Source organism: Seriola aureovittata, chromosome 7 (assembly GCF_021018895.1).
Source record: "Seriola aureovittata isolate HTS-2021-v1 ecotype China chromosome 7, ASM2101889v1, whole genome shotgun sequence".
NCBI lineage: Eukaryota > Metazoa > Chordata > Actinopteri > Carangiformes > Carangidae > Seriola > Seriola aureovittata.
This window is the reverse complement of record NC_079370.1, coordinates 10,628,198-10,639,961: the sequence shown is the minus strand read 5'-3', so window position 1 is coordinate 10,639,961 and position 11,764 is coordinate 10,628,198. Positions and strand designations below refer to the sequence as shown.

Sequence of the window (11,764 nt, the reverse complement as noted above, 5' to 3'; positions counted from 1 at the left end):
AGTAAGTTCAATGTTCAAAGACAAACGAAGAGGTCTGATCTCTTGTAGGTGGTGAAATTGTCCACAATGGGGATCCCTCTGTTACAGCAGTAGTCCTTCAGATGTGCAGTTGCCATAAGAGAACTTCACAACACCTAAACGGGGAGAGGGAAGTGAATCTGAGATAATGCACCGTCTATTAGAGTTCAGAATACTGTCGATCGGGCAGAAGAAATCTTTTCTGACTGCTGTAGCTTAAAATCATTTTAGCCTACATGCACCGCAACTACGGAGACAGTCGAGTGGTGACGTAGCAGTTGTGGGACGGCGTTGTTAATGTCCTCAACAAGACCACCTGGGTAGGAAGAAGTGAGGCACCTGTTGATATGCACGTGTGGGACCATGGATGATCCAACAAGGAGGACTGGAGAGCAGCCGGCATGTTCATCCTCGACAGCTGCCTCGGTAGACCACTTGGAGTGCGCACCAGCACATCGACCATGGACTCCAGAGCTTGAAATTTATTCTCAAAATGGATGTTCTGGGGCATAACACGGGGCGTAGAGTTTTTGTTTTGCCGACCTCCGCTCTTCACCTGTGACCAGGCCTCGGGAAGCATCTTCCTTCACAGCTGGTGGGGCAACGGATGGACCAGACTCACTGACTGCAAGGATTGATCCGGACCAAGGCAGGGTGGTGTCGGAATCTGCGGGGACCAAGGCTTGAGGGTACAGAGCATGAGATCATCCTTCTTCCTCATCTCCTCAAGTAACCGGTGAGTATCATCGGATAACGGTGAGTAGGCGGACAGACAACAAATAGCCATAATCTGTCAAGTGCACGCTCAAGTTACCGCACTAAGGATAGTCTGTAGCCAAGATGGCTTTCACATTGTCAGGTGTGCGTCAAACAAACGCTTAAAATCCACAGTAAAGTAAAGTTGAATATTGTTTAAAGTCCCACAGAAGAGGATTCGTCCTTTTTAAAATCCGCAGTGAAGGAATCGGTGTAGACGGCCAGTTACAGGCTAAAAACAAATTAAGTTAAATAAATTGGCTGGCATACAATACAAAACGCCACTCCAATGTTGTGAAGAATTTAAGGTAAAATATTGAGGTATTGTGTTAAATCTTTAGATTAAATTCACTGAATGAAGTTAGATTAATTAAATTCAATTTACTGATTTAAATCCAATTTAAATGCATTTAACTTTATTCAAATTATTAAAGTTAAATTAATTAAATTGAGTTTGATTAAATAAAATGAATAAAATTGAGTTAAATATATACATTAAATTCACTCAGAAATTACTCAAAGTTTTACCACTGGGTAATCATTTATCATTAAATTAACTCAAATATTAATTATAAATTAAAATATATTAAATCAAATATTAAAATTTATGTTAAATGTAATTTACTCAGTCAAATTAAATTGAGTAAAAATAGTTCAAATTTACTCGAATAGACTAAATACATTTTTACTCAATTAAGCAATTAAATATTCTAAATTAAATTAGATTTACTTAAATGAATTAAATAAAAATAAAATTGAATTAATTACATTGAATTAAATATATATTAAATTGATAATTACTGAAATCAAACTGAGTTATTTTTGATTATTTTACTAGTTTACATACATATCTGTCCAGGCTCATTTGTAGTGAAGACTTTTAAGTCTTTAAAAAATTAATAAAAATTATGAAGTGTATTTTATCATGGGACAGGCAGAGGAACGAACCAAGACCATAATTCCTACAGCCACAGCTGTCTCCAGAATGGAGGCACATAAATAGACAGCAACAGGTTTCAGTGATTAAGCTATATTTTATTGTCTATAATATCTTAGAACATTTCACTACATATAAATCTTTAATATTGGCCACCAGTATACAACTTTCACACTATGTAACAGCTACTTCCTATGTCAGTTTAAAAGACAGACATGCAACAACAGCGAGAAATTGGTCGCAAGAACATACAAAAGGAGCAGAGACTGATTTGGCTTTCATCTACAGCTGTCAATAATGACGGCTAATGGCTTATGATTAGATATAAGAAATTATTCCCTGACAGAAGTCAATTTGACTTGGCTGTTGAGGAGTCTTGACCAGGCACTTGGCGGTCACAAAATGCATAAGGCTTAGTAGATGGAAAACGTTTGGAAATTTTGTGAAGAAATCAGCCCCCAAACTCCAAGTCAGAGGTACTGGGTTGTCATTCAGAACCTCCTAAAAGTACAAGACCTACAATCAGCCAAAATCTGTAATACCCAACATCACATTGTGATGGAAAATCAGTTCAACAAATAAAAAAGGAAAATCATCTATCTCCCGTATATCAGTTTAAATTCCAGGCAGCAAGCACATCAAAGCAACAGGCTGGTTAGTTGGTTAGTCAGTGATGGTCCTTTACTCTTGCCATACAAAATAAGACACCAGAAGACACTGCAGCAAAGACAAAAAATATTTTTTTTCCCCTACCATAACATACTTTCTGGTTGCTTTTCACAGGAAACCCCAAAACCTTGTTTCCATTAACCACTTCCTTTACCCTCATTCTGAAGCACAGAGAAAATTCTTCCACTTGCAGCACAACCGATATGATTTTGGGCCCAGTAATGTAGTCAGTTACAAGAACGAGATATGTGGCGTTAACTAGAACCACCCTAGCTTTGTGTGTCTTTTATAATAAACATAAAAACCTAGGTTATGTGAAGTAAATAGTATAAAAGTACGATGAGAGAAGCAACACGCCCACTAACTAAAGTATGAGGTAATGCTGTGATAAAGAGTTCAGCAGCATTTAGTGAATTGAAAGGCACCAAACAAGAATTTTTTTCCACAATAAAATGTTAATAAAAACTTGCATACTGAGGGTCAAGTGTAAAAAGACAAAGACTGGATTTTCTACTTGGACTACCACTGGCAGAAGTGGGTTGAGTCTTTTGTCTCCTCCAGGCAGACAAAGTAACTTCATCAATGATAGAATCCCTTGCAGTTGCTTTTGCTGTCAACCACAGCAGAAAACCCAACAGCTCAGATCAGAGGTATGACAAGAAACAACATAAAGCCCCTCCTCCATGCAAAAGGCACGGGGTGTTGGATGGAGGAAGAACCAGCAAAAGAGATGCACAAGTGAAACACATGCATGCACACAGATAATCAGACAGGACTACGGTATTGGTGGAGTCGATACAGTGATTAATCGGCACAATGAGAAGATGTGGATCTCCTAGTAGGGATATTGGTGACACCTCTCCTGATTATTTCTACTGTCTGTGTTCTTAATGGGCACGTGCGCTCTGTCCTCCAACCTGTGAAGTCAATGAGAGAAACATTGAGATAATTAGCACATACGCCAGCCTTCCAGCCTCATACATTATCCATCAGTCTCTGACACACATACTCCAACGTACCAGGGAAATATCAACTCCAGTTAGTTTCTCCACTGCCAGTGGCAGCCTGGTCATGATATCCAACACCTCTCCGGCCAGTTTGGCTGCTCCCACCTCTGAGCCACCACTGGACACCATAGTGACCTTCTGGGCCTCCGACAGAGGCTTGCTGATCTCCTCTGCCATCTGCAGGACAAACAGAAACACTGAAGTCAGTACACTGAAGAAGATATTCATCGCTCAGTGTAAAAAAGGAAAGGTTAATTTAGCAAGTGCTTTGAATTTTGTATTAATAATAATTGAGAGGAAATTGCTAAAAATGGGACTTTCAAAATAAACTCCACTTTTGCTGAACTAAAGAAAATGTATCAAGATACAGGGAGTCAAATTACTTCATTACAGTAGGAGAATATTTGCTGTTGTCTAAATATCAAATTAAGCCGTACACGAAGTTTAAAAACACACAAAGAATTAAAATACTAAAGCCGAATGAGCGTACTTCTGATTAAAGACCATAAACTAATTCAAAATAAAATCAATATAATACAGAGGGTGCCATATTATAGGCCATGCTATGATAACAAGTCTACTAAGTAATAAAAAACCCACAAGCAACATTCGACTAAGCAAAACGGTCCCAATAATAACATAATATTTCATCATACGCTTCTAACATCATCTATTCTTCATCCCTTCATACAGCCATGATAGTCAGACTGACCAGTGGCAGTTTCTCCAGCAGCATATCCACCATGGCTCCATCTTTGTACTGCTTGAAGGCCTCGGCCTTCTTGGCCATCTGCTCGGCCTCGGCACGACCCTTAGCCTCCACGGCAAAAGCCTCTGCCTCGCCCTTCATCTAAACACACACACACACACACACACACACACACACACACACACACACACACACACACACACACACACACACACACACATAAATTAAGGTTAAGTTTACAATAGAAGGGCACAAGGCTGCCAGTCCTGACTGTGGTGATGTTTGATGTTTTGTTTTGAGGGAGTAAATAGTTGCAATATGATGAGTTGTCTATCAGACAAGAAAAGAAGAAAAAGAGAAACATGGCAGTACTCACTCTGATGGACTCAGCCTCAGCCTCAGCCTCCATGATGAGCTGCAGGCTGCAGAAGAGAAGAGAGACTGAGCTGAGTTGTACATATGCACACTTTTTAGTGACTGCAAATTGTTGAGCTCTCTTCAGAATCATACAAGTCAACAGTATTACGCTCTAGTACTCACCGTTGTGCCTCAGCCAGCCTCTCCAGCCGGTATTTCTCTGCCTCTGCAGGCTTCTTGACTTTGGCCTCCAGCTCCTTCTCCTTGCGCATGATTTCCTGGTCCTGCAGAGTAATCTGCTGTGTCCTCTCCACCACCTGCACTTGCATCTTCTCCTCCTCAATGCGCTGCTTTGTCTTGGCCACCTGATGAGGGAAGCAGAAGAAAAGTTCAGATGTTATCTACGATATAGATTTGTCTTACTAATACAAACTCGACAAGACAGCATAATAAAATTTTTTTTAAAACCTGTGGACAAGATGTATACAAGCTGAAAGAAACTGAACAGACCAAAAATTAAACAAAAACAACATAACTTGAAACGTTTCAAAGGAAATGGCCATAGAAGATCAGATTATGAACAGATGACTGTACCTGAAGCTGATAGGCCATTTCTGACTCTGCCTTCTTGGTGTTGACCTCAATATCGTAGGCTGCCTTCTTCAGCTCGTAGTCTCTCTGGGCTTTTGCCATCTCAATTTCATTCTTGTACTGAGCAGACACCTTCTCTTGCATCGCGTGGGCCTCCTGTAAATCAACAGTAGCAGGACAGTAATAGAGAAAATTTTAGTATTTTTCTTTTCAAATGATGGTTCATTCTCATTTTCAGTGTATCCATATGAGCAAAGAGACAGAATGACAGGACTGAAAAAAAGAACAAAAGGGGGTAATTTACCCTCATGACGGAATCCCTTTTGTACTGAGCCTCTCCAATCCTGGCATCCTTCTGCACCTGGGCTGTTCTGGCTTTACCAAGAGAATGAAGGTAGTCCTGCAAGAGACAGACAGATGGGGAAATAGTGACAGTTAATTATGGAACAACAAAGTTTGAGCAATAACTAGAATTACCACCATGCATTTGCCAAGCTGCAAGAAATATGGTCACATTTTTCCTGTTCCCGTTACTGAGTCACAGCATTGAATAATGGCCAGGAGGTGTTTTTTGCTGAACATTTTGCAGATGTCACAGTGAAGTCTGACCGTTGACCATTGGGACATAAAATGTCAGCACTTCATTTTGTCCTATTAGACATTTGTGTTAAATTGTGTCATAATTAGCATTGGAATTTGATAGTTATGTCCAAAAATGTGTTTGGTGAGGTCACCGTGACCTTGACCTTTGACCACCAAAATCTAATCAGTTGATCTTTGAGTACAGGTGACTGTTTGTGCCACATCTGAAGAAAGTCCCTCAAGGCCTTACTGAGATATTGTGTTCATGAGCATGGGACGTACAGACAGATGGCTGTATGGACAAGTCAAACACATTGCCTGCAGGCCTTGGCTGTCGCCAGCGCAGAGGCATAAAAAGGAAGGTAGTGCATTAGACGGATATATAAAAAAAAAAAAAGATGGTGTGGTAAAGTACTTAGGCCTAATTTATCACTAATGCACAGAAGAGCTGGGGGTCAGTTGAGTCAGAAACAGTGAGTCAATATCAATTACCTAAGTGCTTTACTGTAACAGAGGAATCATCCCAGACTAAAAGCTTTCATATGAATAAGATGTGGGATAACAGTGACACTACAGATTCCTGCTGCTCCAGTAATTAATGTTTGGTGTGGTGTTTTGATCATCAGATCTTTGTCAATAATGTCAAGAGAAAACAAACCCAAACAGACAAAAAATACCTGATCATCGTGAACATCTTTGAGCGTGTAGCTGACAACACCAATTCCCATATTGACCAAGTCAGATGAGGCCACCTTAAAGACCTGCTCAGAGAACTTCTTACGGTCCTGGTAGATCTCCTGCAAACAGAGATGGGTCATTACAGGCATTACATAAAGTATATACAGCGTATTTGGAAAGTATTAAGAACCCTTTAGTTTTTTCATATTTTGTTGTGTTGAAGCCTTATGCTAAAATGGATGGATGGAGGAACACCACCTTCAACTAAACCTCTCTAACACTGAACTCACAGTCATCCTGGCCATTCACTCTCCATCATGATATCAATTTCAGTCTCTTCATCACTTACCTCAAACAGGGTCAGGAGAAACCTGGGCGTCCTGTTTGTGTGACCTGTTAGCGGTGGGCCATCTGAAGATCTTATATCGTGGACGATCTCAATTTGACATATGATCTACTTTTCTGATGAATCGTACAGATTATGTCATTAAAAGACACTATATTTAGATATTTAATTTCAAGTTCAAGTGCTGCCGACCAGCCCATTGTCAACTGTTAAACACTAGCCCACTAACTGCATTTGGCGATAGTCCTTCTCTTCTGCAGCCTTGGGAAGCTGGGCGTAGCACCACATGCAAAGGTTGTTCACCTGAGCAGAACAAGAACTAGTATCACCAGCTGCAGTCCAAGACAATAGAATTGCAGTTCCTCTGCGAAACGAGTGATCTGCCAGCAGGCAGGGAAACTGAAGGCGGGAAGAGGCGGGAAGAGGCGGGAAGAGGCGCCTGAACTTTCAACTAAAATACTTATATAGCACCTCATAGATCAATAACAGCACAGTCTAAATGAATACTCCATATAAAACTAAGCAAATAGTGTGACTGGTTGTGACACAGTTTGTAAACAGAAGACGGCAATGTGGGTGGAGAATAGTGGCGAACAGACAAAGCAATTTAAGCAGAGTAAAGATATTAATTACAACTTCCAGTCAGGACTTTCACAATAAAACCTGAGCAGAAACAGGATGCAGATCGTGATTCAGATCGTGGATTGCAATTCTACCCAAAAAAAACCTCTTAACCCTAAAATGTCTAACTAGCACTTACTATGCACTTGCGGTGCACTGCTATACCTGATCTCCTTGCACTTATTGAATAGATGTAGTACTTGGTACCTACACCAAGGTTTCCTACTGCACTTAAGCTTTAGTGTTGTCCCTCACTTGTAAGTCACTTTGAATAAAAGTTTCTGATGAGTTCCTGTTGTCAATCTGCACTCAATACTTCATAATGACAAAGATAAAAAACGGAATATCAAATATATTGAAATATCAATATCTTAGCATAAGGCTGCACCATAACAAAATGTTAAAAAAGCAAAGGGGTCTGAATACTTTCTGAATGAACTGTAAGTTTCACTGAGTGGCTAAGTTGGTGATTAATCATAAACATAATGTCTCTGAATCTTTTATGGGTGGAACATGCCAAGCCAGTCTATTTGATAATGTCATTACACCAACCTCCACAGTCAAATGGGCAATAATGGCTCTCTGATGTCCCTCCAGTGTTTCTAGTGCAATCTGGGCGATCTCAGGCTCAGACTTGCCCATAAACATTTGGCAGGCAGTAGCCAACATCTCCTTGTTCTGGCCCTGGATCTTCACCTGTATAAGGACAGAACATGTGAAACACCAGCAGCTTTTAACAAGTGGTAGTGGCAAGGTTGGAATCTGATTGAACATAAAATACATGGATCTCAACAGGAACACAAATCTGGTTTCCTATCTATCTGACTTTCAGTTTATAATTTAATAAGCTAAGTCGGCAGAGCAACCTTTTAAAGATGCCACGGCCAGATGTTTTTTCTCTCTATTCTCTTCTGTCAAAAATATGCAACTACCATTAACAAATAAACAATGTCTCATTTTAATACTTTCCCAGTGGTGGTGTCCCATTGACCCTATCCAATCCAGCCTGGGACCCTTTTTAAGTGTCATCTTCCTTTCCCTTCTTTACTAACAGACAAGCTTCAGACTGAACTGAATATGAATGCTGTTGTACATTGTATTGATGAGACTTTTGCAACAAACAAATTTACTTTACTTTACTTTAATTTGCTGCTGTTTCTGTATTTTGTATTTCTACCTTAATCACACAGTAGTTACTTGTTCCTATTCATTAATGTCAGTCAGCCCCAGTGAGCCCCAGGCCTGTATGAGCAAAAGCCTATTTCCGTAGATGTGTGTTGATTTTAAATAGCTGCTGACCTCCTTCTCTGCCTTTTGGAGTCCATGCAAAATACTTTCAATATATTGTAATAACTTTTGTGGAAATTCACACATCTTTTTGACTCAGTTTAGTTAAAAGCCTTGTAGTTATTTCAGTCATCCACTTGTCAAAGCGTACCTGTGCAATGCCAGTGACAGAGATAGGGACACCATGGCGGGTGTAGACTTTGTCACTCTTCACATTCAGAGTCAGGGTGTTGAGCGTGATTCTGAGGGGAAATGGCATAAAATACAAGGAAGGGCAGAATGCATGAGATACAATACAGAGAGCAAGAATGAAAAGGCAGACAGAGGAAATTGGTAACTGTCTGTTACATCAACATTTATTTTCCCGATTCTACTTAAAATAGAATAAAATAAAATAGAAAAGGGAAAGAGACTGAAAAGACAATCACCTCTGGATCTGCTGAATACATGGGAATACAAACACTCTTCCTCCAGCAATCATTAGAGGAGGAGAACGGCCAAAGCCTGGATCAGGGGAGAACGCATATAAACATTACACTACCATTCAGTAAAACACAGTTAGTTATACAGAGTACAGAGTTCAGCTTACAACCCCTATATTACTACATATTGAGTAATGCTTTACATTCACCTACACTTTACAGCAAGCTGGAAAATTCCTAGCTTACTTCAAACTGACTAGGTGTTACTCAATCACATCTCACAAGACATGTGATGAATAAATTGTTCACATGACAAAGGTATACAAGTTCCCTGTCCACAAAACGTCTCTTTTTATTGCATGGTTATAATGACATTTTAGCCGTAGTCTGTAACAACGATACAGAATTGTGAAGGCTGGAGTGTTTTACTACCCAACAAGGACTATTCTTTTTGTTTGTTTTTTAAATATCCTGTGTTGTTGTGAGAAATAACTGTGCAACCATGAGATAAAGGGAAGAGAAATCAAGCAAATATCTCACCAGACACCACCATAGCTTCATTGGGTCCACATGTGTAGAACATCTTGATTCCTAATTTGAAGGGAGGGGAAATTATTGCATGACCTTGTCAAAGTATGATCATTACAGTTAGTAGAGAAAAAAACATCATGCGTATTCGTAGATTTCATTAGGATGTATTTAAAAATACATTGGAAAAGCAATGTAATGGATATATTAAACTAGGACACCAAAGAAAATGTTTTTTTCTTCTTTGCAGTGAACATGCATCTTAAACCGATGGCGCCACCATAACTGCCATTAACATGCACACAATTGTTCATATTTAAGCATCATAAGCTCAAGTTTGTTATTGTATCGAAGGATTGTTGATGGGTGTTAATGTAGTCAAGTGTATGTTAATAACTCACATCCTGCAATTAACATGTGTCGTTGTCAATCATTTACCGAAAGCCTCACATATATTTACATCGTAAACCTAAACGCCCTCCCCCGCAAACAATCACAACACAGAGAAATCTGTCGTTACGCAAAGGCAGAAACCTAACAGGCAATATGTTGTCGAATAGTAAGAGTTGCAAAACACTTCGAGGCTCCAAAAATAACATAAAACCGAATAACGGTCTGCAAAGAAAGCTAGCTCGCATAGTAGCGTTAGCTAACTAGTCGTTAAAAGGCAGAACAATCGGGTCTGGGTCGATAATACGCCTGTGGGAACAGCCAGTCCCGTGTTGACACAACAGCCGTTAAGCACAACTAAACCATGGGACAAATGCAACAGATCGTTCCGTTTAACTTACCGATAATAATCCAGGCAATATGTAAAAGGCCTTATTAGAATAAATCCAGATAATTTCCCTGTCGCAACGGTCATACAGGGTGCTGTTACGAGGAATGGCAAAAATGTCGGTTTGGAGAGGGAAGTGCCCGCAGACCACACCCATCTTTCATTACAACTAAGACTTCGGTCTAACGCTCTCTAGTGGTCAGTAGTGACAACTGCACCTCCTGCTGCAGTCATGTAATCAAGTATCTACTGTACCTATCCATCTATCCATCCATCCATCTATCTCCTTGTAATTTTAAGCCAAATAGGAATAAATGGCAAACATATTTTTTAAAGTAGTTCTTCACTGTGGTTAATGAAAGTCATGATGTTAGACTTTTAATATTAAATGTGATGTTTTCCTCTGTTGTGTGCTGTAGGGAGTTTTCCCCTGACAGCTGGACGTCTCATGATTCCAGTGGTCCCGACCATCGTGAGTGGCAGTGTTCTCCAATTTTGGCAATGCCCTTGTACTGATGTTTGCAACATACTACTACCTCAATCACTGAGTAGAGTGTGATTCAGCTGAATAATGGTACATTCTATGTTAATTTCACTTTAAAATTCCAATATATAAAGTTGTTTGTACAAAAAAAAAGGATTATTATTCTTATTATATAAAAACTTGAGTAAATGTACTTGCCACTGACCATAGATATATGGTAACTATTGAATTAATATTGAGGACTGAAGCATCATGTTTGAGCTATTGGAAGTGGTATGATGATTTCCATTGACCTTGGTCTCTTTGAATTGCCCAGGGCATCAGTTGGCAGCTGCCTCAGCAAAGTCTGTACCCTGTCTGACCCTATGTTCTTACATAATAAGTTCTACTGCTTATTTGTGCATTGGATGTATGATTTAAAATGGAGGATAAACAGCATGTAGCAGACAGAAAACACAACATACAACATTTATGTGATAACAAGTCTGTTATAGTCATTTTTAAGTTTGGTTTTCTAACCAAATTTTATAGTGATATCTCTTCTTCATGATTATTGAATGCATGAATGAATAAATGAAAAAGTAATAATGTGCACAATAGAAATTGAGTCTTGCATTACTGTTAGACTAAATGGTACAACTTTAGTAATAAAGGTGCAGCACATAAATGAAAAATATCTTCACTATAACGGTAGTAAGAAGAACACAGATTTAAACATGCTGTCTTTTTATGTCAGGCTTTTCCTAATGACCAACTCTATTAGTAAAGAAAACTCAGTAAAATATATATTGAATTGAAGTCATTCTAGCAAAAGGTAATGTCAAGAATTTAAAGATATGACGACTATTTCATAAAACTAAAAATCCTCCAGCGGAAGAGGTTAGTTCATAATCTATAATCTGCTTGCTGTACTCTAATCTGATCGTTTTACAGACATGGTTGGCTCTGCATGTGCTCCTGTTTTTCCTCACAGTCTGCTGGGAGCTGGGAACAG

At 39.3% G+C, this 11,764-nt stretch overlaps 1 protein-coding gene across 1 annotated transcript; it reads right to left on the bottom strand.

The window, feature by feature from the left end:
* Positions 1 to 1,788: 1,788 nt before the first annotated feature.
* Positions 1,789 to 10,448, bottom strand: flot1b (flotillin 1b). Its single transcript, XM_056380302.1, has 13 exons — positions 10,300 to 10,448; positions 9,521 to 9,571; positions 8,987 to 9,062; positions 8,710 to 8,800; positions 7,824 to 7,967; positions 6,304 to 6,423; positions 5,349 to 5,444; positions 5,048 to 5,200; positions 4,637 to 4,818; positions 4,473 to 4,518; positions 4,100 to 4,237; positions 3,400 to 3,564; positions 1,789 to 3,297 (listed from the first exon to the last, which is right to left on the bottom strand). Exons 2-13 carry the CDS (start codon positions 9,561 to 9,563, stop codon positions 3,268 to 3,270), a joined length of 1,284 nt encoding a protein of 427 aa, XP_056236277.1. The 5' UTR covers positions 9,564 to 9,571; positions 10,300 to 10,448; the 3' UTR covers positions 1,789 to 3,267.
* Positions 10,449 to 11,764: the final 1,316 nt, after the last annotated feature.

What these genes read in the sequence shown, in the direction of transcription:
- flot1b (XM_056380302.1), bottom strand. Translation starts at nt 9,563, where the DNA reads ATGTTCTACACATGTGGACCCAATGAAGCTATGGTGGTGTCTG. An exon ending in CTGTCACTGGCATTGCACAG is followed by an intron (nt 7,968 to 8,709) that starts GTACGCTTTGAC and finishes GTCCTTATACAG; the next exon opens with GTGAAGATCCAGGGCCAGAA. An exon ending in AGGCTGGCTGAGGCACAACG is followed by an intron (nt 4,519 to 4,636) that starts GTGAGTACTAGA and finishes TCTCTTCTGCAG; the next exon opens with CCTGCAGCTCATCATGGAGG.